Source organism: Ranitomeya variabilis, chromosome 2, assembly GCF_051348905.1.
Source record: "Ranitomeya variabilis isolate aRanVar5 chromosome 2, aRanVar5.hap1, whole genome shotgun sequence".
NCBI classification, from domain to species: domain Eukaryota; kingdom Metazoa; phylum Chordata; class Amphibia; order Anura; family Dendrobatidae; genus Ranitomeya; species Ranitomeya variabilis.
In genome coordinates this window covers 132,713,112-132,739,580 of record NC_135233.1, presented here as the reverse complement: position 1 = coordinate 132,739,580, position 26,469 = coordinate 132,713,112, and the positions used below count along the sequence as shown (strand labels likewise).

General features: G+C 45.3%; 1 protein-coding gene across 5 annotated transcripts in view; it reads right to left on the bottom strand.

Moving 5' to 3' along the window:
- LOC143804674 (proton-coupled folate transporter-like) overlaps nucleotides 1-26,469 on the bottom strand; it is a 702,815-nt gene that overhangs the window by 307,302 nt on the left and 369,044 nt on the right. For all 5 annotated transcript variants that reach the window (XM_077283005.1, XM_077283008.1, XM_077283004.1 and 2 more), the window contains exons 4-5: nucleotides 6,072-6,210; nucleotides 722-805 (exon numbers count right to left, since the gene is read on the bottom strand). In XM_077283005.1, coding sequence (XP_077139120.1) covers nucleotides 722-805; nucleotides 6,072-6,210 — 223 coding nt within the window. The remainder of the gene's footprint in view (nucleotides 1-721; nucleotides 806-6,071; nucleotides 6,211-26,469) is intronic.

The following is a 26,469-nucleotide window of genomic DNA, read 5'->3' as shown; positions in this document are numbered from 1 at the left end:
TCACAGCGGCATTATTATTATTATTTATATAGCATACAAATTACAGATATCACTTACAGTAAGCAAACTAACAATTACAGACTGATACAGAGGGGTGAGGACCCTGCCCTTGCTAGCTTACATTCTGCAGCAGTGTTCCCCAACTCCGGGCCTCAAGAGCCACCAACAGGTCATGTTTTCAGGATTTCCTTAGAGGACAGGTGAATATCGCGCAGTGCTCCCCCTCCCCATAATACTCACCTGCTCCCGGCACGGTCCCTGCACATCCCTGGTTCTTTGGGTGCTGACAGCTTCTTCCAGCGTTGAGCGGTCACCGTTACCGCTCATTACAGTAATGAATATGCAGCTCCACCCCTATGGGAGTGAAGTAGGGTCCATATTCATTACTGTAATGAGTGGTACCACGTGACCGCTCAACGCTGGAAGAAGCTGTCAGCGCCCGGAGAACAAGGGACTTGCAGGGACCATGCCGGGAGCAGGTGAGTATGTCACAGCCGCCGCTCCCCTTCCCCCGCCAACCCCCCTGGGAAAATGACTCGAGTATAAGCCAAAAGGGGCACTTTCAGCCTAAAAAAATGGGCTGAAAATCTCAGCTTATACTCGAGTATATACGGGCAAATGCTCATGTACTGGAAATATGAACAAATGCAATACATTGCAAATAATTAATTTTTATGAAAGGTTACAATCAAAACAGTTCATGTTATTTATTTTCTTTTACCTTGCTCATTTGGATATGCAATTTTTGAAGATATAGATCGTAGCACAGCTACAGTATATCCACTGGGAGCCTGTATTACACCACCTGTAGAAAACATATTGCAATACAAAACTATTTTACCAACAATAAATATAAAGCACCAATATATTCAAGAAATTTTGTAAACTATATAGTAAATTCACTGAATTCAAAAAAATGTGCTGAGACGGTATTGTTAAACAGGTCAGTAATAATTAATAACTGTATTTTTGGCTACTCCCCATTTTTGAAATTAGGAAATGATTTGATATTTGGTCTTAAACTCTAAAAATGTAGTTAGTCTTAAATTTATCTATGAAGAATGTACTATTTTATACCTTTACAGTGTATCTTAATTAAGATTAGTTTCTATAATCTAATATTGTGTTCCATTTAGCATTGCTTTTGTCTACACCAAATTTTACAATTTACAGCAGACATTTCTTTTATACAAGGTCATATTTTCATTTTATTAGCCAAACTGATTATCAACTCAGCAATATTCATGATTGAGAAACAAAGATACATTGTCACAAAGCTGATGTCAGCACAAACGCTTAAGAGAGAGTCTAAAAGAATGATTACCACCTTAAAAGTAGCTCCATGTCTAAAATTTACTGCTATAAATTCACCCACCATTAACCAGCCTTAATATAGCAAAAAGAGGTCATAAAAACTAAAGATTTGACATCAACGAACATCAGAAAGCTATTAGAACTTTATTGCTTTAGAGCCATGTATTAGAAAAGATGTCTAAGATTTAGGAAAGATATATAAAATACTTTCTTCATGGGGTACCCTGAAAAAAGTCACTTATAGTCTCACTTCAGTTCATCTATCTTCATATTTTTATGATCCACACTGAAAATAGTTATCCATCATTCAAAAAGCCTCTTGCTGTGTTTACAAAGTGTCTAATCCACAGTGATACATCCTTAGGGTAGGTCATCAAAATCAGATTGTTTCAGGACCTAAAACCCAGCACCACGACTGATCAGCCATTACCAGGTCCTATGGCCAGAGGAACTACACTATGTTGAGGGTTGGGAATCCACAGCTCCATGAACGATGTAGTGGCCATTTTTTTAGATACTGTAGCTCAGCATATTCTTCATCCACCACAGAGTTGTGATGTTCTAGCTACACACATGAAGTACTTCCAGTTGAGTTGCTCTAGACCTAGGGATAAGTCATCTTTAACTTAGCCTTAAAACAACCCCATTGCACGAGTTCACGACTAGGTTATTTTTTTCATATATATAGTGTAAGAAAAGTTTTATTTTTCTTTCAGACAATTAAATAATTTTGGCTAATTTATTACTATTTATTGGTCCTAATTGTTATGTTGTTTTTACATTCATATGATTAAATTACATTTCTCATAATCAAGGGTAGATGGCACACCTTTGTAGACAGTATGAATTTATACAGAGTGCTGATTTCTTTTGAGACAACCACTGAGCTCCTTTAGATCATCCATAGAAAATAGAAGGAAGGAACTGCGACACACAACTCACTTGACACAATACTTTGCCTGATTTGCTTTTTTTGCTTTGGGAGAAACCCACTCTGTGTTCTGGACTGGATCTCTCTAATATTGAGTGTAATTACACTATGGGGCATGTCTGATGAAGGGTATTGACCTGAAAAGTTCAGTTTTTCCATACTGACTGCAGTTTATTTTATGAATATCAGATATTCTGAAAAAATATTAATCAAGCTCTTCCACATGCATTATGGTGTGCATTTCCTTCCTAGCTTATATTTCCCTCTGTTGTAATTGTTTATATGAATCTTTCTTTTGTTAGGTGTTAGCCATGTTTAAAATGTTACTTATCTATTTTGTGGACTGCAGCAGCTAGCTACAGAGAGGGTTAACTATTGGAATCAGTCCCTGGTGGGAGCAGCTAAGTGGACATGGGAAAAGCAGTTTCATGTTGTTAGGCAGACAGGGGATAGTATAGCAAAGTAGAAGGACTTTTGGTCCCAATGTTAGCAGACCTGCATTGAAATGGGTATTTGTGTGCAAAGAGGGAAGACCATAATATTGGATACCAGGTTATGCAGGAAAAAAGTGGCAGAAGGATCTATCTCAGGCAACTGCATCTAAAGCAAACATTATTTATACTACATAAGAAGCTAGCGTGAAAGCAGACCTGAGGGTCATAGAGGAGAAAATGGCCAGGCTGGGATATGAGTTCTCCTATATAAAGCTATAGATGCAGTGGCACAGTAAGTAGAGTGTGGCCCTCATTGAATGGACTTTTAAGGTACCTTCACACGAAACGACTTTGTAACGATATCGCTAGCGATCCATGACGTTGCAGCGCCCTCGCTAGCGATATCATTTAGTTTGACACACAGCAGCGATCAGGATCCTGCTGTGATGTCGCTGGTCACTGAATAAAGTCCAGAACTTTATTTGGTCGTCCGATCGCCGTGTATCGTTGTGTTTGAAAGCAAAAGCAACGATACCAGCGATGTTTTACACTGGTAACCAGGGTAAACATCGGGTTACCAAGCGCAGGGCCGCGCTTAGTAACCCGAAGTTTACCCTGGTTACCAGCGTAAAAGTAAAAGAAACAAACAGTACATGCTCACCTGCGCGTCCCCCAGCGTCTGCTTCCTGACACTTACTGAGCGCCGGCCCTAAAGTGAAAGTGAAAGCACAGCGGTGACGTCACCGCTGTGCTGTTAGGGCCGGAGCTCAGTCAGTGTCAGGAAGCAGACGCCGGGGGACGCGCAGGTGAGCATGTACTGTTTGTTTTTTTTACTTTTACGCTGGTAACCAGGGTAAACATCGGGTTACTAAACGCGGCCCTGCGCTTAGCAACCTGATGTTTACCCTGGTTACCCGGGGACCTCGGCATCGTTGGTCGCTGGAGAGTGGTCTGTGTGACAGCTCCCCAGCGATCAAACAGCGATGCTGCAGCGATCGGCATCGTTGTCGCTATCGCTGCAGCGTCGCTTAGTGTGACGGTACCTTTAGAGTAGTAGTGATTAGTCGCAGTGACACTCGACAGCCAGATAAGTCCTCACACAAAGGGAAGATGGAGATTCCAATAGTGGTTTGGTAATTTAATGTAACATAAGTATAAATCTGCCATGTGTAACCGTGAAGTTTCTGCTTCTGGATTATGCAGAAGAAACACTCTTTAAGTGTTGTGCCTGCTAACTGATGTATATACTTATCACCAATTTGTTTTAGTAAATAAAAGTTTATTTTTGGATTCTAGCCTCCCTCATTGATCTTTTCCTGATCAGGTCCTGGCCTGTTGTCAAGCTGCAGTATGCGGTCTTCAGAGGTGTATCGCCAAGGTAATTGTAGCATATACTCCCAGCCAGGATCCCCAATTTCCTGTAGCATGGTGGGGTACAGATGTGTAATGTATGCCACACTCGAGTAATAGGGCCAGGAGACGCTATTATGCCCAGGCTTAGGTGTCAAGTGGAGGTATGGCTGTTTTGCAGTGTTGTGCAGTTTGAGTTGTCACGGTGCTCCTACCTGGTTCCTAGTGCTCCAGACATATTTACAGGGTACAACTAGAGAATTTAGAAGTAGATAGGTAGGTCAGAAGTCAGACTAGACCTTGGCATGAACAGTTCAAATGGTTTACTTGATCACAGATGCAGGATTCACAGCTTCTTCAGCATTTAGCTGCAACACTGGCTTTCCATTTAGGTCCCAGCTGGATGGCAATGGGACTGAAACCCAGATGTGGCAAAAGGTTTTGTCTTGCTGCGATGGGCTCTGAAAAGACTGTCTGGCAAGGTACTTAATTGTGCATCTCTTTTACCTACACCTCACCTCTATTTGGGCTTGACTCTCTCCAACTGCTAACTCCCTCTGGTCACTATAGACAGCAGACTATATTAAACATCCTCCAATACAGTCCGTTTCTGACCCTCATACCACCACATGCTGGTGTCCATTAATTTAACAGAATGACACCAGGCAATACATCAAAGCATGAATTACACAGGCTGCCATGAATGCATAAACATTTGTAATGGCCCCTTCTGGGTAAATACAGTTGCTCTCCTTGGCCACAGATGCCACCCCAATGTTACATAGCTCGGGCTGACATTTTAAGTCTAGCCAAAAGACAAACTCAGCCTCTCAAATGCTACTTGGTTCTTAGACACATCAACGTTTACACCTCCCTTGCAACCAGTGATCAAGTTGTTGCTGTGAATAGAAAAAGTCATATTCATACTTGCTTTCCACAAGTTTGACAGCACTTTTTCAGTTTTGCATATATATACACTCACTGGCCACTTTATTAGGTACACCTGTCCAACTTCTTGTTAACACTTAATTTCTAATCAGCCAATCACATGGCGGCAACTCAGTGCATTTAGGCATGTAGACATGGTCAACACAATCTCCTGCAGTTCAAACCGAGCATCAGTATGGGGAAGAAAGGTGATTTGAGTGCCTTTGAACGTGGCATGGTTGTTGGTGCCAGAAGGGCTGGTCTGAGTATTTCAGAAACTGCTGATCTACTGGGATTTTCACGCACAACCATCTCTAGGGTTTACAGAGAATGGTCCGAAAAAGAAAAAAAATCCAGTGAGCGGCAGTTCTGTGGGCGGAAATGCCTTGTTGATGCCAGAGGTCAGAGGAGAATGGGCAGACTGGTTCGAGCTGATAGAAAGGCAACAGTGACTCAAATCGCCACCCGTTACAACCAAGGTAGGCCTAAGAGCATCTCTGAATGCACAGTGCATCGAACTTTGAGGCAGATGGGCTACAGCAGCAGAAGACCACACCGGGTACCACTCCTTTCAGCTAAGAACAGGAAACTGAGGCTACAATTTGTACAAGCTCATCGAAATTGGACAGTAGAAGATAGGAAAAACGTTGCTTGGTCTGATGAGTCTCGATTTCTGCTGCGACATTCGGATGGTAGGGTCAGAATTTGGCATAAACAACATGAAAGAATGGATCCATCCTGCCTTGTATGGAGAATCTTTGGGATGTGCAGCTGACAAATCTGCGGCAACTGTGTGATGCCATCATGTCAATATGGACCAAAATCTCTGAGGAATGCTTCCAGCACCTTGTTGAATCTATGCCACGAAGAATTGAGGCAGTTCTGAAGGCAAAAGGGGTCCAACCCGTTACTAGCATGGTGTACCTAATAAAGTGGCCGGTGAGTGTATATATATATATATAAGAAAGGAAGAGAGGATTTGCCTTCAGTACAGAGATTCTGACTATATTTGACAGTCGGCTTGTTACTGCTCAATTTCAATGATTTCTGAGAGGACATTCTACAGTAACGTATATCAAAAATAATAAGAAAGAAACAAACAAAACAATTCTTACTTAGAAATACCATCCACTTTCTTGTTGAGAAGGCCAGCAGTAGATAAGAAACAGCTCTCACTGTTACTCCAATATTAGCAAGCCATGTTTCTCTAATGTGTTTTAAAAGCCAATGAAAACTGAAGATTATACATATTCCCTGTGAAAGAAGAGAAACATGTCAAACATATATGCATGCATGAATGCTGTTTTTCATATTCATAAGGTTGTTTAACCCTTAAGAGAAAAAATTAAACAGGCTTAAACAGCAATACATGAAAACAGCTGAACATGGGGGTGACAGGTGTCACACTCCAATAATCTAATATTTGTTCTCTTTGTTACATGCATTGTCTATGTCTATTAAATATTACAGGGCAGCACGGTGGCGCAGTGGTTAGCACTGCAGCCTTGCAGCGCTGGAGTCCTGGGTTCCAATCCCACCCAGGACAACATCTGCAAAGAGTTTGTATGTTCTCTCCGTGTTTGCGTGGGTTTCCTCCCACATTCCAAAGACATACTGATAGGGAATTTAGATTGTGAGCCCCATCGGGGACAGTGATGATAATGTGTGCAAACTGTAAAGCGCTGCGGGATATGTTAGCGCTATATAAAAATAAAGATTATTATTATTACATGAGTTGTCATTGCATTGTTTTTTAAAATTATCAACTTGCTTTCTATGGACCCTGAATTTTTAATAATTCTGGACCCACTCTCTACAAAGATGAAAAATTAAAAGACTTATGGCCCCTTTTATAATATATATTAGATATCTGCTTGTTTACAGCTATATCTCCAGACTACCTCATACACAAAATGTTTGTATGGATATGTTCTTTATGAAATTGCCACTACCAGACTCCTCCAGTCTTCAGAAGACCCAATTCTTTTCTCCCTGTCATCATCTGTCAGGGGTGAGCCAAGAGGCCAACATATACCATAGACTATCTGCCGATCCAGCTGATATTGGTAGGTCCAGCCTGACTTTAGTCTCATTTATATGGGGGCATTTAGTTTAAAAAGGGACATTTCCTTCCGAATCAGCCAGACAGATGTAACCTAAGAACTGACAAGTCTGACTTTGAACTTAATTTGTGTAGCTGCCAACCTTTGAATACATTTTCAGTTCCACTGGATATTACAGACTAGGTCACCTCATATTCTTGCTACCCCATAACTTTGGAGCAGTGACCTTCGGAGCCAGACCCTTAGCCTCTAACTTCTGGCCATGTCACATCAAGGTGTTTACTTTTGTCATATTACAATATACATATTTCTGATCTTACAGAATATTTTTCTAAAGTATTTCTCCACTCACAAACAAGTAAAATAAAAAACTGATATACACTGTTTGAACTGTATTGAAAGCAATTACTGGGATTAGGACATAAGCAATCTAATTTCCTGAGCATAAAAATTGAAATAAGTTGTGTTATTGATTTTAATGAAACTCTTTATTGCCTTTTCCCACTAACTAGAACACATTACGTTTCAAAGTAATTTAAAAATGTATCACTTAAGAACACATGGTCCCTATCATTACTGTGCAGTAAGTGTAATACATTTTTGAAGAATTGCACTGTTAGTTTATGTATTTATATTCTTGTACTGTCTATATTATATTCAAATAAATCTTTTTGGAAAAAAAAACTATATTGGTGCCAAATATATTAAAATGAAAAGTAGAAAAACCTATTATGAATGCAAATTCAACTGCAAAAGTGCAGATTTAAGGCCGGTGACCCACTTGTAACTGCAATGCGAGAAACTCATGCAGTCTCTCGCTTCAATACCTGGCACTGCCAACGACGGTTCAGACAGGAGTGTTCAGCTACATAAAAATATACATGCAGCCACACACTGCGGTCCCGAGTGTCGGCAGCAGTTCCGGGTATTGATGTGAGAAACTAGTGCGAGTTTCTCGCATTGCAGTTGCAAGTGGGACACCGGCCTAAGGATGATTATACCCAACACAAGGGACGAGACAAATTAAAAAAAAGATAAAACAAAAAACAATGAACAAGAATATTAAAAGAAAGGGAAAACAAATTCTGAAAAAAAATAAACACTTCTAAAAACCAAGCACTTTATCCATTCATTTTTATTTTAGTGGTTAAATAGAACTTGTCAAATCTGTTTGAGAAAGCACAGTGCATGGCCAAAGCATGAGGATATTTAACCATCACATCTATATCAGCTTATTGAAATTTGCATTCTAAAACCAGGGGTGTTAATTTGCGATGAGCGAATTTGTTTGGAAAATGCTCGCCAAACATAAATTCAGCATCAATATGGCACATTCGGATTCGTGATCGGAAACTCGAGCAAAATTTTATAAAGTCGGAAAAAACGATAACATTAGGTAAAAGTGCAGGAAAATATTTGTGTTGCAACAAAAGATTTTTCAGGACTATAGCAACGATAATGGTGGTGTATCATAAGCCTTTGGCATGTGTTTGATGAGGGAAGGGGGTTTGCAGAGCTCAGAGGAGCAGCATTTTGGTAAAGAGTCATTTTTTCCCATAACTTTATGTGTGCATATTGCAGCTAGCCAATCAGGGTGCAGGAAACACACACAATGTCCTGACACAACGGCTTGTGTCATTGGCTGCTGAAATCACATGTCCCTCTTCATATAAATAGCGGACATCTTGTTTTAGTGCCATTTTCACAGTGTAACAGCACAGATGCTGCTCCTGACACTGGCACTGTTAGCAGCAAGATGTTAGCTAGTTAGCTAGGTGATTGAACATCAGTCAGATAGTCCAAAAAATAACCATAATGGTGGATAATCTTAAATTAGAATTTTATTGAAAAAATTACAATATTACACAATACTGCAAAAGCATTTACCATATATGTAAAATCTTATGAAAAAATCCATGAGTGCATAAAGGACCAGAGATCACGGACCAGGACATTAATGGGTATACCAAAACGTAAGTATGTTTAGATATATGTGACTAGTATACTACCATCAGGTGCATCCACTAATAGGTTAGGCTGTGGTGGTTCAGCTACACATTATGAACTGCATCGTAAATGCCGGTAATATCACCACATGCCTCCATACAAATGATGTGCAAAAATGCGTAAACAGGATAAGCTTTAGTTACCCATTTGATGCGGTAAGTCCCGTCCCGATCTCGGTCAGCTACCCCAATGCGTGTTTCGCGTGTGTTAAATCCCGCTTCCTCAGGGGGCATGGCCTAACTGGAATCTCCATCCGGTTTAAATATAAGTCACCGCCAATGAGGCGACGGCTCTAAATGTGCCAGTGCGCATGCGTGAACCGCATCACTGCGTCTCAGCCCTCAGACTCCTTCAGCAATCCGCCATCACGTGAGCGGGTCAGCGCTAACCACATCACGTGACCAGCGTCCGCCGCTGACTGAGGGGCTGAGAACACAGGAATATACAAGGTGACGAGTGCAAATATATAGTGACAGTGTGCTGTGAGCAAAACTATATATGCTATGTATAACACACAACATCTCCATGATTAACTAACGACGACTAGCGTTCCATATAAAGTCCATAACCCTGCAGCGGGGCACAGTCAAACCCACACCCCACAGACTGAAAACCACCGAAATGCAGGGCATGGAGTAAATGGACACGGTCCACTTGTGTGCAAGTTAGATAATAATAATAATAAATGATGGTGCCAAATGATAATGATGAAAAACAATATGAGAACCCAAAGTGATAAGTGCTAAAGAAGTAATATGGTAATCTAACTCTAATAACTCAATATTAAAAATTATGTCATGACCAACAACATTGACAAGGACAGCATATGACACAAGAATACGTATAAATTTCCATATACATGTATATAAGAGGAATACAAGATAAATATTAGTGTATCAAATACACCAATCAGATTAATATCAAGAACAACCTAATAAGAAATACACATTTATTAGCACTTAGTAGTCTTTAAGTCCATGATGTGCTCTTGCATATACCACATTCCGCATTACAGCATCTTGTAATTCCTCCATCTGAAATGCGCTATTGAAATCCTGTCCCATATTCTTGTAAACGGCCCCGCTTTCGGAAAAACATGTGAATAGGACCACGACATCACCACTCTAAAACACTAATTATAGACAGAGACACAAATTAAAACCGATGGTAAATGGCAGAGACAAAACACAGAGAATTCTCAACAGTGTCTATAAAAAGGATGAGAAGCCCTGGGTTTCATTGAGACCCATAGGAACCACAGTGCCCAATACAGTGATCCAGCAACATTCTCACTGTGCCAATATGCGCTTGATGTCTCCCCCTCTTATACCACATAGGACATGGTCAATTCCTCGTGCCTGGAAAGATTTAGGGCTGCATCCATGGAACTGACTGAAATGACATGGTATCGCTTTCAGAACCGTCGTGTCCGTAATTTTTTTGGCAGCCAATATATTGCGTACATGTTCGCGTATGCGAGTGCCCATACGGCAAGATGTTAACCCTACATAAACCTTTGGGCAGTCGCACACCGCGTAGTATATTACCTGAGTCGTGTTGCAACTTATGTGGTGGTTAATGGAGTAAGTTCTTTCCCCATCAACCGAGTCAAAAGTAGCAACACGACAGATATTCAGGCACGCTATACAGTTTCCACATGGAAAACAGCCATTAGGTGGTCCACCAGAGCCAAAATTATATTTGCTTATCTTTGGAGCATAATGACTAGAAACCAAAAGGTCTTTCAAGTTTTTGCTCCTTCTGGCAGTCATCACGGGGTAATTAGTAAGGCATTTAGAGAGCACTGGGTCACTCTTGAGGATACCCCAATGTCTTTGGAGGCAATTCCTCATTGTAGACCATTCCCCGTTATAGGTTGAGATAAACCGTATAACCTCCTGTTGTTCACTGGTTTTCTGATTTCTCCCCCCTGAGCACAATAGTTCATTACGTGGTGCGTATTTAGCTTTCATATATCCCTTCCTGATACTTCTATTGCTGTACCCCCTTGTTTGAAATCTGACTCTAATGCTTTTGCAGTATTGTGTAATATTGTAATTTTTTCAATAAAATTCTAATTTAAAATTATCCACCATTATGGTTATTTTTTGGACTCTCAGTTCTCCTTGATTATATGATTATGATTAGAGTCGCCATTAAGATATTCTTTAGTTACTTAATTCTGACGTTCTGTTTGTATATCAGTCAGATAGTGTAGCTAGCTAGTGTCCAGTGTGGCTGTAAAATTTACCTTACAGCACTTTCTTTTGCCATTACTGAAGTCCACAGATAAAGGCAGCAGGGCACATGTCCTACGAGTGTGTTGTGAATGGCCTCTATTGTGCTCCATGCACAAGTATAGCATTCTAAATAATATTTTTTCACTAGCTAAATGTGAAAATGCCTGCTGTATCCCAAATTTTAGCTAGCTAGCTAGGTGGTTAAATATCAGTCAGATAGTGTAGCTGTAAAATTTACCTTCCAGCACTTTTTTTTGGGGGGTGGGCATTACTGAGGTCCACAGACAAAGCCAGCAGGACACATGTCCTACAAGTGTGTTGTGCATTGCTTCTATTGTGCTCCATGCACGAGTATAACATTCTAAATAATATTTTTTCAGTAGCTAAACATGAAACATTCAGCTGTATTACACCTTGTCATTTTGTGCTGTGGTGATATGAAACTGTCTGCAGACAAAATTATATTTTTTCAGTTGCAAAAAAGTTAGACAACCCACCGTATCAACTTTGTCATTTTGTTGGGTTGAAATTAAGCTGTAGAGGCCTGATCCAGAGGTCACCAAAAAATCCTTCTGTTCCTAGTGTCATACAGTAGGAGACCTGACTTTCAAATAGTTTGCAGCATCTAGTGTGTTTTTGAGGCCTGATTCAGATGCCACAAAAAATTATTTTGTTCCTAGTGTCATACAGTAGGTGACCTGACTTTCAATTTGTTTGTAGCATAACTGCTTTGTCATACAAGCTTCATCCACACTCAAACAATTCTTTTTTCTGTGACTAACATGATACAGCACGCCATATTTCAACTTGGAATTTCCTGATGATGAAATTCAGCTGTTTACAGAGGTGGTGCAGAGATTAAAATCTATTTTTTGTTGCTAATAAATAGTGTGCTCCTACCACACTATCTAAGAAATGTGACTGGGAAAAAGCAAGGCTGTGGTGGAAGGGGAATTCGGTTTGGTGTTCAAGGTAATGGTAGGTGGTAATGTTTGTGAAAGCATTAGTGAAGCAACATCACGTCCTATGCAAAGACAACTGGCAACTTATGTTACTGGACAGGCTACACAACTACCTTTCTTTGACAGACACACAGCAGTATACCTTGTCGATGATGGCCAGAAAGAGCATGTGCTCGAATGGATGGCAAGTGCAGCTTCAAGTGGCCTCTCCTCCTATTCTTCATCCACTTCAACATCACACTCGGTACTGTCCATAGAGGTGGCACACAAATTCCCCTTGCATCCCCCGTGTCCCAATTCTCCCACCATACAACTGACTGTACGGACTTTTTGGGCTCCCTCTTGTGGTCACAAGTGGTACTGTGTGAGTGCTGTCTTTGGGCTCCCTCTGGTGGCTCTTTGTGTCATTCTGCAGGTCTGAGGCTGGTTCAACTGTCTCGTTATCTGTTAGCTGGTTTCCTGTTTAGCTCACCTGGACTTTCAGTGGTTGCCTGCTGTCGATGTATTCAGTGCTATTTTGATCTCTCCTGAATCCCTTCGTTATCAGTCTCGCCAAGAGAAGCTAAGTTTCTGTTTGGTTATTTTTTGCTCATCAGTGTTCAATATGTTTCTTGGTTATTTATTTGTCCTTGTCCAGCTTGCTAATATGTGATTTCCTTGCTTGCTGGTAGCTCTAGGGGGCTGAGTTTCTCCCCTCACACCGTTAGTTGGTGTGGGGGTTCTTGAATTCTCAGCGTGGATATTTTGTATAGGGTTTTTTACTGACCGCACAGTTCCCTGTCTGTCTTCTGCTATCTAGTATTAGTGGGCCTCATTTGCTGAATCTGTTTTCATTTCTACGTTTGTATTTTCCCCTTACCTCACCGTTATTATTTGTTGGGGGCTTCCTATATCTTTGGGGTTTTTCTCTGAGGCAAGTGAGGTCTTACTTTCTCTATAGGGGTAGCAAGTTTCTCAGGCTGCGTCGAGATGTCCAGGAATTTAGGCACGTTCACCGGCTACCTTTTGTGTGTTTGGTTAGGATCAGGTTGCGGTCAGTGCAGTTACCACCTCCCTAGAGCTTGTTCTATGTTCAGTAACTTAGCTAGTCTATTCTGTGATCCTCAGCCACTAAGGATCATAACAGTACAGCAGGCCAAAAAGTGTTTAATGCATCGCTGAAGTGGGATAAGAGAAGTCCTGAGTACAATTTTTTTTTTCCTCTCCCTTTGCTGCAGTCTGTCCAGCTTCTCTCATCCCCATAATCTCTGGGTGGCTTTGAGTTCAGCTGCAGACATGGATATTCAGAGTTTGACTTCTAGTGTGGATCATCTTGCTGCAAGGGTGCAAAGCATTCAGGATTTTGTTGTTCACAGTCCTATGTCTGAGCCAAAAGTACCTATTCCTGAGTTGTTTTCTGGAGATAGCTCTAGGTTTCTGAATTTTAAGAATAATTGTAAATTATTTCTTTCTTTGAGACCTCGTTCCTCTGGTGATTCCACTCAGCAAGTTAGAATTGTTATCTCCCTGTTACGTGGCGACCCTCAAGATTGGGCTTTCTCCCAGGCGCCAGGAGATCCTGCATTGCTGAATGTGGATGCATTTTTTCTGGCGCTTGGATTGCTTTATGAGGAACCTAATCTTGAGAACCAGGCAGAAAAGGCCTTGCTGGCTCTCTCTCATGGCCAGGATGAAGCAGAGGTGTATTGTCAAAAATTTCGGAAATGATCGGTGCTTACTCAATGGAATGAGTGTGCCCTGGCTGCAAATTTCAGAGAAGGTCTTTCTGAAGCCATTAAGAATGTTATGGTGGGGTTCCCCACGCCTGCAAGTCTGAATGACTCAATGGCTTTGGCCATTCAGATTGATCGGTGTCACGATATGGTATGAAAAATCATAAGTTTAGTTCTCTTGTCAGCCCAGGATGTGGGCTAAGAAACCCCCCTTGTCTTTCACTTCAGAGTTGAGCTTGCCATGCCAATGTATGTGAGAGGGGAGTTTTATTGAAGAAAGGAATTTACGACCGGCATTTCCTGCCGGGTAAGCTCTTGTCAAGCTATCACTGGAATGGACACTTCTAGAACACATGGAAGTTCTTTGTTCCATTTTTGTAAGATATTAGGCGAACGATTTAAAATACGAACACCAAAATATATCGTCATAATCACACTCGGAGGATCTACGCATCACTCTAAATACGGGCGTCTAACTCCACCTGGTGAAGAAGTAGGGATTTCTCTGTAAATATGTATCCCAGACAGGGCATATTTGATCTTATTAGAAAGCCCACGTTACTCCGAGATGAATGCTGGTTATGTTAGGACTATGATAGGTTCAGCAGCGGAATTACAAGTCTTAGAAAGATTTAGCTTATACTTAGTCAGAATGCAGAGAGAGGAGGGACTGGGATAGCCAGCCTTTTTGGTGATGTCACCAGGTTAAGCTATAACTGTTTTGGACGGACTCCAGCAGTCAGTCTGTTGCTGGAAGAACATGTGGGTCTGACCTGAAGAGCTGTACCTCATGCATTGGGATTTTTGGGAGCCCCTCCCCCTAGCATGGTGTTTGCCTGAACTGATATGAACTAAGAACATGTGAGTTATCTTTTCTTCCTTTAATCCTTTTATTTTCATAATTACCTTGTACATATTTGCAATTGTCTCATTTGTAACATCTTTGTAAAATATTTTATAAACACTGCCTAAAAATCATTTATGGGGTATAATATTTAATACTAGTTCGTTCTTCCTGCCCTAAACCGTACCCTGTCTCTGAAGGGAATTACGCTACTGTTTTGGGTTAGCTCCAGACCCGTTCAATTGGAGCTGGTGGCAGCGACCGTGTGCAGGCTTTTGGGGGTCACTGTAGCGACTGCGGCTTGATAATTATTGTTCCTGCCTGAGTGGGAGTAGTTATCGCGTCGCTGCAGTGCACCCAATAGCCAGTACATAGCAGGCAGCGTTTCTGGCGACTAATCACCCTAGGTGCAGTACCTAATCTGACCTGAGAGTAAGGGGGGTGCCAGAGAGCTGCAAGTGTTAAGTGGAACTGTAAGCGGGATAGACACAAATCCCTGCAGTTCATGGTATATTGAAGAGCAGTGGGATACCTAAAATAAGCCCCTGCTGTAAACTAAGAGGTCAATAGCCTCGTGTGTGTTTTTTTTTCATCACATTGTGGCAGTGGAGGGATAACGAGGATAAGCCCCTGCACATGTGATAGCCGTCTGTTGGTTTAAAGTCACCCCAATCCGTGACATATTGTGGGCAGCGGCTAAGGGATCTTGACAGTCACGGTGTGAATCGTGACATATTGGTGGCAAGGCGGTGGGATATTAGAGCATTAGTGATTTGGTTTGAGCAATCATTCCTCTCACTAAAAACTTGCAGAAAGTTCTTGCGAGAACTCTGCGCAAATAAGTTTGGAGAAAGAACTCAGTGTTTATTAGTTGTGAGACAATTGTGTACTGGTAATTATCCCCTCCCTTTCTCTTCGTTTTTCTATTCTATCTTTTATTTGGCAACCATGGCTGCGAAAGGAGAAGCCTGGTACACCCAGCAGAAGAAAGACACTCTTGCTGGGATATGCATGTACCATGGCCTGAAACCCCAGGACAAGTCCAAGGCTCAAATGGTCGCTGAACTGGTGCAATTTGAAGCAGACCAAGCCAGGCCACAGAGCCCAGAGGCCGCAGAAGCGGCACAAGCGAGCATGGTGCTGCCGCAGAGGTCCAACCACTGAATACGGGCCCTACTGGCAACCAAGGGGGCGCAGACCTCCTCCTGCAGCTGGCTCTGCAACAATGCCCCGCAGATGACCTAGAGAGACGTCTGCAGCTGATCCAGCAATACCAAGAGCGAGCCGAGCGAGAGGCCCGAGCGCAGCGGGAGTACCAGCTGCAGATGGCCCAACTGCAAATGCAGGGGTCGTCCCAGTCCAGTCATGAGCCCAGCAGCGCTCAGATACCAAAGCCCCGGCCCGACCACTTTCCTGTTATGGAAAAGGATGGGGACTTGGACACTTTTCTGCGGGCCTTTGAGAAAGCCTGCAGACAGTACCAGCTGCCTACACAAGAATGGGCACGATACCTGACACCAGGGCTGAGAGGAAAAGCTCTGGAGGCGTTTGCTGCCCTCCCTCAAGAACAAGATGGTGACTATGAGGCCATCAAGCAGGCTCTGATAGCCAAGTACCAGCTTACACCCGAGGTGTACCGTAAAAAGTTCCGGACCCTCCAACGTGGCCCACACGACAGTTACAGTGATGTGGTGCATGGACTGGGGATCCACTTTGACCAGTGGACCCAAGGACTGTCAGTGACCACCTTTGCACAGTTGCGAGACCTGATGATCAAAGACCAGTTCTTCCATCTTTGCCCAACTGAGGTGCGACAGTTCGTGACGGACAGAGAACCCAAAGACGTGACGAAAGCAGCGCAGATTGCCGATGCCTATGAGGCCAACCGTAGATCGGAAGTGCGGAAGCCAGTCACCACCAGCTGGAGAGGGGGTAAGCCTGCAGCCAACACCAGTACCCCTGCCAGCCAACCCACCAGAGGTCCTGTCCCCGTGGCCAACAGCACCAGACCAACCACCGAACTTCGCCAGTGTTACCACTGCAGGCAGACTGGACACCTCAGTCACCGATGTCCAGCCAAGCAGAAGAACCCCTCATCCCAGGCCCCAGGGCCTAATGCAGCAGTTCTTTTGGTGGGTGGTGTGGTTGGGAGGGTGTGTGACAACGTACAGCCCGTCACTGTGGGAGGTCGTGTTGCTACAGGCCTCAAGGACACCGGGGCTGAACGAACCCTCATCCGACCCGAACTGGCGGCCCCTGAAGAAATCATTCCGGGGAAAACCCTAACTGTCACTGGGATTGGGGGCATCAGCTGTCCCTTACCGATGGCCCGGGTTTATATTGATTGGGGTGCCGGGAGCGGGGTGAAGGAAGTGGGGCTGTCTGATAATTTGCCCACTGATGTTTTGTTGGGGACTGATTTGGGGAGGTTGTTTGCATACTACGTCCCTGACACCCCTCCCCAATCTACTAATGAGGGTAAAGTTAACCCTGATGATGATGATGATGGGAAATCGCATGTGTTACCTGACCATGCTTTATCTTGTAGTGATGCATCTGCTAACCATTTTTTCCCTAGGATTGATGGTGAAAATGTTGTACCTGTGCCAACTGTATCTGATAATGATGTTTCTGTGAAAGTTGATGTGTCCATAGGTACAGGAGTGCTCAGCCACGTCGCTCTGCGGAGTGAGACGGCTGAGGAAACCCTAGCAGGGGCAAGTGTCGGTGCTACCGGAAATGGGGAAATACATGGGAACCGTGAGGAAGGTGATGCCATGCAATTGACCAGTGCCACCGAGGAAGGTAACTGGCCCATAAGTAGCAATGCTCCTGAGGTAATGGGGGTGGATGGGGAGGTAGAGCCCATAGCAGCGTCGGCTGTTGGGTCTGTAGAAATCCCCGGGGAGACAGCCTACGTAGCTGCTGTCACCCGCAGTCAGAGTGCCCGGAACGCAGATAACTGTCTGCCTCCCGGACCCTCCTCAGTCATCAGTATGACTGAACCAGAGGTGGACCCAGAGCAGGTCCCAGAGGGCTCCCGTGGGGAAGGGACCCTGACGTCGCTTCTGGCTTCCCCTAGCCAGGAGTTTCAGGCCGCTCTGCACACAGATGCGAGCCTAGAGAGTTTGAGACAACTCGCCGGGACGTCATTCTCCGAGACTGATAAGGAGAAGGTGTTCTGGGAAGGAGGAAGGTTGTACCGGGAGACAGTACCCGGAGAATCACAAAAGGAGTGGTTGAGGGAAAGACAGCTGGTCGTCCCGCAGCAATTCCGGGGTGAGTTGTTGCGGATTGCCCATGAGATCCCGCTAGCTGGACACTTGGGGATCACCAAAACTAAGGCCCGGCTGTCTCAACACTTCTATTGGCCTAAGATGGCGACAGATGTGTCAAACTACTGCCGCTCCTGTGTCACCTGTCAAAGAGTGGGGAAGGCGGGGCCTGCTCTTAAGGCTCCCCTGATCCCTTTGCCAGTGATAGAGGAGCCTTTCCAGAGGATTGCGGTGGACATTGTGGGCCCGCTGGCCGTCTCCAGCAGCTCTGGAAAGCGATATATTCTTACTGTGGTAGACTACGCTACCCGGTACCCAGAGGCAGTAGCTCTGTCGTCAACTAGGGCAGATAAGGTGGCGGATGCCCTGTTGGCCATCTTTTCACGGGTAGGATTTCCCAGGGAAATGCTTACTGATCGAGGGACCCAATTTATGTCTCACCTAATGGAGGCTCTCTGTAAGAAAATGCAGGTGAAGCACCTGGTATCAAGTGCGTATCACCCACAGACCAATGGCTTGTGCGAATGCTTCAATGGTACCCTCAAACAGATGCTACGCATGCTGGTTGAGACACAAGGGCGCGACTGGGAGCGGTACCTCCCACACCTGCTATTTGCTTACCGAGAGGTTCCGCAAGCCTCGACGGGGTTCTCCCCCTTCGAGCTCCTGTACGGCAGGCGAGTCCGGGGACCCCTTGGGTTGGTAAGAGAATCCTGGGAAGGGGAGCCGAACCCTTCTGAAGTGTCCATAGTGGAGTATGTCATGCGCTTCCGTGACAAGATGCAGACCTTGACGCAGTTGGTGCATGACAACATGACGCAGGCTCAGGCTGATCAGAAGCACTGGTACGACCAGAACGCCCGAGAGCGGACCTACCACGTGGGTCAAAAGGTGTGGGTGCTGGTTCCTGTACCAACGGATAAGCTTCAGGCAGCCTGGGAGGTCCCGTACGTCGTCCCCCAACAGCTCAACCCGGTCACCTACGTGGTCACGCTTGACCACACTCGGGGTAGGCGAAAGGCCTTTCACGTCAACATGATGAAGGCTCATCATGAACGTGAACCTTTCGTCCTACCGGTCTGCAGCGCACCCGAAGAAGGGGAGGAAGACACCCTCCTGGACATGCTGGCCCAAGCCAAGGCCCGTGGGTCCATTGAGGACGTGGAGGTAAGCGCCTCGCTAGATGAACCACAGCGGTTGCAGTTGCAAAGCACACTGGAACCCTTCCGGGTCGTGTTCTCCAACCGGCCTGGAAGGACTTAGTTAGCCGTCCACGAGGTGGACACCGGGAATCACGCCCCACTACGGCGGACACCCTATCGAATCTCTGACCAGGTGCAGCAGATTATGCGCCAGGAGATCGATGAGATGTTACAGCTGGGGGTGATTCGACGGTCAAAGAGCGCGTGGGCCTCACCTGTAGTTCTCGTGCCAAAGAAGGACCGGACCACCCGGTTCTGCGTGGACTACAGGGGGCTCAACGCCATTACAGCCTCTGACGCGCACCCAATGCCGCGCATCGAGGAGCTGTTTGAGAAGTTAGCTGGCGCAGAATACCTGACAATAATGGATCTGAGTCGCGGATACTGGCAGATTCCCCTGAGCCCCGAGGCACAGGAGAAGTCCGCCTTTATCACCCCCTTTGGACTGTACGAGTCCACGGTCATGCCCTTCGGCATGAAGAATGCCCCTGCCACTTTCCAGCGGATGGTCAATCTCCTGCTTCAGGGACTGGAGAAGTACGCCGTGGCGTACTTAGATGACATTGCCATCTTCAGTCCCTCCTGGGATGAACACCTGCAGCATCTCGAGGAGGTGCTCGGGCGAATTCACCAAGCAGGCCTGACTATCAAGCCGGGAAAGTGCCAGATGGGCATGAGGGAGGTCCACTACCTGGGACACCGGGTAGGCGGAGGCACCCTGAAACCGGAGCCTGACAAAGTGGGCGTGATCGTGAACTGGCCCACTCCTGGGACCAAGAAACAGGTGATGTCCTTCCTGGGCACTGCAGGGTACTATAGGCGCTTCGTGCAGCACTATAGTAGCCTGGCAAAACCTTTGACGGACCTCACCAGGAAGAAGCTACCCCACATCGTCAACTGGACAGATGGCTGTGAGGGGGCCTTCCAGGCGTTGAAGACAGCACTGTGCAACGCCCCTGTGTTGAAAGCAGTCGACAGCAGTCGACCGTTCTTGGTACAGACCGACGCCAGCGAGTTTGGCCTTGGTGCTGTGCTCAGCCAGGTTGACTCGGAGGACCAAGAGCACCCCGTTTTGTAACTGAGCCGGAAACTTTTGCCGAGGGAAGTGGCCTACTCCACCATCGAGAAGGAGTGCCTGGCCATAGTCTGGGCCCTGCAGCGCTTGCAGCCCTACTTGTATGGTCGCACCTTCACGGTGGTGACCGACCACAACCCTCTGCGCTGGCTAAGCACCATGTGTGGAACCAATGGCAGGTTGCTACGCTGGAGCCTTGCCCTTCAGCAATTTGACTTCACCATTAAACACAAAGCGGGCAAAGAGCATGGGAATGCAGATGGACTCTCCCGCCAGGGTGAACCCACGGAGGTGCGCATGGAGGCATACCGAGAGGTTCTGCCGCCGTAGCGCACGCCAAAAGGGGGAGGTGTCACGATATGGTATGAAAAATCATAAGTTTAGTTCTCTTGTCAGCCCAGGATGTGGGCTAAGAAACCCCCCTTGTCTTTCACTTCAGAGTTGAGCTTGCCATGCCAATGTATGTGAGAGGGGAGTTTTATTGAAGAAAGGAATTTACGACCGGCATTTCCTGCCGGGTAAGCTCTTGTCAAGCTATCACTGGAATGGACACTTCTAGAACACATGGAAGTTCTTTGTTCCATTTTTGTAAGATATTAGGCGAACGATTTAAAATACGAACACCAAAATATATCGTCATAATCACACTCGGAGGATCTACGCATCACTCTAAATACGGGCGTCTAACTCCACCTGGTGAAGAAGTAGGGATTTCTCTGTAAATATGTATCCCAGACAGGGCATATTTGATCTTATTAGAAAGCCCACGTTACTCCGAGATGAATGCTGGTTATGTTAGGACTATGATAGGTTCAGCAGCGGAATTACAAGTCTTAGAAAGATTTAGCTTATACTTAGTCAGAATGCAGAGAGAGGAGGGACTGGGATAGCCAGCCTTTTTGGTGATGTCACCAGGTTAAGCTATAACTGTTTTGGACGGACTCCAGCAGTCAGTCTGTTGCTGGAAGAACATGTGGGTCTGACCTGAAGAGCTGTACCTCATGCATTGGGATTTTTGGGAGCCCCTCCCCCTAGCATGGTGTTTGCCTGAACTGATATGAACTAAGAACATGTGAGTTATCTTTTCTTCCTTTAATCCTTTTATTTTCATAATTACCTTGTACATATTTGCAATTGTCTCATTTGTAACATCTTTGTAAAATATTTTATAAACACTGCCTAAAAATCATTTATGGGGTATAATATTTAATACTAGTTCGTTCTTCCTGCCCTAAACCGTACCCTGTCTCTGAAGGGAATTACGCTACTGTTTTGGGTTAGCTCCAGACCCGTTCAATTGGAGCTGGTGGCAGCGACCGTGTGCAGGCTTTTGGGGGTCACTGTAGCGACTGCGGCTTGATAATTATTGTTCCTGCCTGAGTGGGAGTAGTTATCGCGTCGCTGCAGTGCACCCAATAGCCAGTACATAGCAGGCAGCGTTTCTGGCGACTAATCACCCTAGGTGCAGTACCTAATCTGACCTGAGAGTAAGGGGGGCGCCAGAGAGCTGCAAGTGTTAAGTGGAACTGTAAGCGGGATAGACACAAATCCCTGCAGTTCATGGTATATTGAAGAGCAGTGGGATACCTAAAATAAGCCCCTGCTGTAAACTAAGAGGTCAATAGCCTCGTGTGTGTTTTTTTTTTCATCACATTGTGGCAGTGGAGGGATAACGAGGATAAGCCCCTGCACATGTGATAGCCGTCTGTTGGTTTAAAGTCACCCCAATCCGTGACATATTGTGGGCAGCGGCTAAGGGATCTTGACAGTCACGGTGTGAATCGTGACAATCGGCGTTTGCGGGAGCGCAAATCTGCGCACCATCTGGCGGTGTTTTCTGAACAGAGACCTGAGTCTATGCAATGTGACCGAATTCTGACCAGAATTGAGCGGCAAAATCATAGACGTCAAAATGGGTTGTGCTTTTACTGTGGTGATTCAACTCGTGTTATCTCAGCATGCTCTAAGCGCGTAAAAAAAATTGCTAAATCTGTCACCGTTGGTACTATACAGCCTAAATTCATTTTGTCTGTTACTTTAATTTGTTCTTTGTCTTCCTGTTCGGTTATGGCTTTTGTGGATTCAGGTGCTGCCCTGAACCTGATGGATTTGTCGTTTGCCAGGCGCTGTGGTTTGGTCCTGGAGCCTTTGGAATTCCCTATTCCACTGAGGGGAATTGATGCTACACCATTGGCTGAGAATAAGCCTCAGTATTGGACTCAAGTGACCATGTGCATGACTCCTGTACATCAGGAGGTGATTCGCTTTCTTGTGCTGCATAATTTGCATGATGTTGTCGTTTTGGGTCTGCCATGGCTGCAGGCTCATAATCCAGTTCTGGATTGGAAAGCTATGTCTGTTTTAAGTTGGGGTTGCCAGGGGATTCATGGCGATGCTCCTTTGGTGCCAATTGCTTCTTCCACTCCTTCTGAGGTCCCTGAGTTTTTGTTGGACTACCAGGATGTATTTGATGAGCCCAGATCCGGTGCCCTGCCTCCTCACAGGGATTGTGATTGTGCTATAAATTTGATTCCTGGTAGTAAGTTCCCTAAGGGACGACTTTTTAATTTGTCTGTACCAGAACATGCCGCGATGCGGAGTTATATAAAGGAGTCTTTAGAGAAGGGACATATTCGCCCGTCCTCCTCCCCTCCTGGTGCAGGATTCTTTTTTGTGGCCAAGAAGGATGGTTCTCTGAGACCTTGTATAGATTATCATCTTCTAAATAAAATCACGGTCAAATTTCAGTATCCTTTGCCATTATTATCTGATCTGTTTGCTCGGATTAAGGGGTCCAGTTGGTTCACCAAGATAGATCTTCGTGGTGCGTATAACCTTTTGCGTATTAAGCAGGGGGATGAATGGAAAACAGCATTTAATACGCCCGAAGGCCATTTTGAGTACTTGGTGATGCCATTTGGACTCTCTAATGCTCCTTCTGTTTTCCAGTCCTTCATGCATGACATCTTCCGAGAATATCTGGATAAATTTATGATTGTGTATCTGGATGACATTTTGGTCTTTTCTGAGGACTGGGAGTCCCATGTGAAGCAGGTCAGGATGGTATTTCAGGTCCTGCGTGCTAATGCCTTATTTGTGAAGGGCTCAAAATGTCTCTTCGGAGTACAGAAGGTTTCCTTTTTGGGTTTTATTTTTTCTCCTTCTACTATTGAGATGGACCCAGTCAAGGTCCAGGCTATTCATGACTGGACTCAGCCTACATCTGTTAAGAGTCTTCAGAAGTTCTTGGGTTTTGCTAATTTTTACCGTCGCTACATTGCAAATTTTTCTGGCATGGTTAAACCCTTGACGGATTTGACCAAGAAGGGTTCTGATGTGACTAATTGGTCTCCTGCGGCCGTGGAAGCCTTTCGGGAGCTGAAGCGCTGGTTTTCTTCGGCTCCAGTTTTGTGTCAGCCTGATGTCTCTCTTCCTTTTCAGGTCGAGGTTGATGCTTCTGAGATTGGAGCAGGGGCTGTTTTGTCACAGAGAAGCTCTGATTGCTCTGTGATGAAGCCTTGTGCTTTCTTTTCAAGAAAGTTTTCGCCTGCCGAGTGGAATTGTGATGTTGGTAATCGGGAGTTGTTGGCTATGAAGTGGGCATTTGAGGAGTGGCGACATTGGCTCGAGGGAGCTAAGCATCGTGTGGTGGTCTTGACTGATCACAAAAATCTGATTTATCTCGAGTCTGCCAAGCGGCTGAATCCTAGACAGGCTCGTTGGTCATTGTTTTTCTCCCGTTTCGATTTCGTGGTCCCGTACCTGCCTGGTTCGAAGAACGTGAAGGCTGATGCTCTTTCTAGGAGTTTTGTGCCTGATTCTCTGGGAGTTTCAGAGCCGGCTGGTATCCTCAGAGAGGGAGTGATTTTGTCTGCCATTTCCCCAGATTTGCGACGAGTGCTGCAGAAATTTCAGGCGGATAGACCCGACCGTTGCCCACCAGAGAGACTGTTTGTCCCAGATAGATGGACCAGCAGAGTTATTTCCGAGGTTCATTCTTCGGTGTTGGCAGGCCATCCTGGGATTTTTGGTACCAGAGATTTGGTGGCTAGGTCCTTCTGGTGGCCTTCCTTGTCGCGGGATGTGCGTTCCTTTGTGCAGTCCTGTGGGATTTGTGCTCAGGCTAAGCCTTGCTGTTCTCGCGCCAGCGGTTTGCTTTTGCCTTTGCCTGTCCCGAAGAGGCCTTGGACGTACATTTCCATGGATTTTATTTTGGATCTTCCAGTCTCTCAGAGAATGTCTGTCATCTGGGTGGTGTGTGATCGTTTTTCCAAAATGGTCCATTTGGTGCCCTTGCCTAAGTTGCCTTCCTCCTCCGATTTGGTTCCTCTATTTTTTCAGAATGTGGTTCGCTTGCATGGCATCCCTGAAAATATTGTGTCTGACAGAGGATCCCAGTTTGTGTCCAGATTTTGGCGGATCTTTTGTGCTAAGATGGGCATTGATTTGTCTTTTTCGTCGGCCTTTCATCCTCAGACGAATGGCCAAACCGAGCGAACTAATCAGACCTTGGAAACTTATTTAAGATGTTTTGTTTCTGCTGATCAGGATGATTGGGTGACTTTTTTGCCATTGGCCGAGTTTGCCCTTAATAATCGGGCTAGTTCTGCTACTTTGGTTTCGCCTTTTTTCTGCAATTCTGGTTTTCATCCTCATTTTTCCTCAGGTCAGGTCGAGCCTTCTGACTGTCCTGGGGTGGATTCTGTGGTGGATAGGTTGCAGCAGATTTGGAACCATGTGGTGGACAATTTGAAGTTGTCACAGGAGAAGGCTCAGCGCTTTGCCAACCGCCGTCGCGGTGTGGGTCCCCGACTTCGTGTTGGGGATTTGGTATGGCTGTCTTCTCGGTATGTTCCTATGAAGGTCTCCTCTCCTAAATTCAAGCCTCGCTTCATCGGTCCTTATAAGATTTTGGAAATCCTTAACCCGGTGTCATTTCGTTTGGACCTCCCAGCGTCGTTTGCCATTCATAATGTGTTCCATAGGTCTTTGTTTCGGAGGTATGTGGTGCCTGTGGTTCCTTCTGTTGAGCCCCCTGCCCCGGTGCTGGTTGAGGGCGAATTGGAGTACGTGGTGGAGAAGATCTTGGATTCTCGTATTTCTAGAAGGAGGCTTCAGTATTTGGTTAAGTGGAAGGGCTATGGTCAGGAGGATAATTCCTGGGTTGTCGCCTCTGATGGTCATGCGGGCGATTTGGTTCATGCCTTCCATGTGGCTCATCCTGATCGCCCTGGGGGTTTTGATGAGGGTTCGGTGACCCCTCCTCAAGGGGGGGGAACTGTTGTGAACTCTGTTTTTGGGCTCCCTCTTGTGGTCACAAGTGGTACTGTGTGAGTGCTGTCTTTGGGCTCCCTCTGGTGGATCTTTGTGTCATTCTGCAGGTCTGAGGCTGGTTCAGCTGTCTCGTTATCTGTTAGCTGGTTTCCTATTTAGCTCACCTGGACTTTCAGTGGTTGCCTGCTGTCGATGTATTCAGTGCTATTTTGATCTCTCCTGAATCCCTTCGTTATCAGTCTCGCCAAGAGAAGCTAAGTTTCTGTTTGGTTATTTTTTGCTCATCAGTGTTCAATATGTTTCTTGGTTATTTATTTGTTCTTGTCCAGCTTGCTAATATGTGATTTCCTTGCTTGCTGGTAGCTCTAGGGGGCTGAGTTTCTCCCCTCACACCGTTAGTTGGTGTGGGGGTTCTTGAATTCTCAGCGTGGATATTTTGTATAGGGTTTTTTACTGACTGCACAGTTCCCTGTCTGTCTTCTGCTACCTAGTATTAGTGGGCCTCATTTGCTGAATCTGTTTTCATTTCTACGTTTGTATTTTCCCCTTACCTCACCGTTATTATTTGTTGGGGGCTTCCCGTATCTTTGGGGTTTTTCTCTGAGGCAAGTGAGGCCTTACTTTCTCTATAGGGGTAGCAAGTTTCTCAGGCTGCATCGAGACATCCAGGAATTTAGGCACGTTCACCGGCTACCTTTAGTGTGTTTGGTTAGGATCAGGTTGCGGTCAGTCCAGTTACCACCTCCCTAGAGCTTGTTCTATGTTCAGTAACTTAGCTAGTCTATTCTGTGATCCTCAGCCACTAAGGATCATAACAGGAACCACAGATGGGTGAGTCTGAAGAGCTGTTCAAACATTC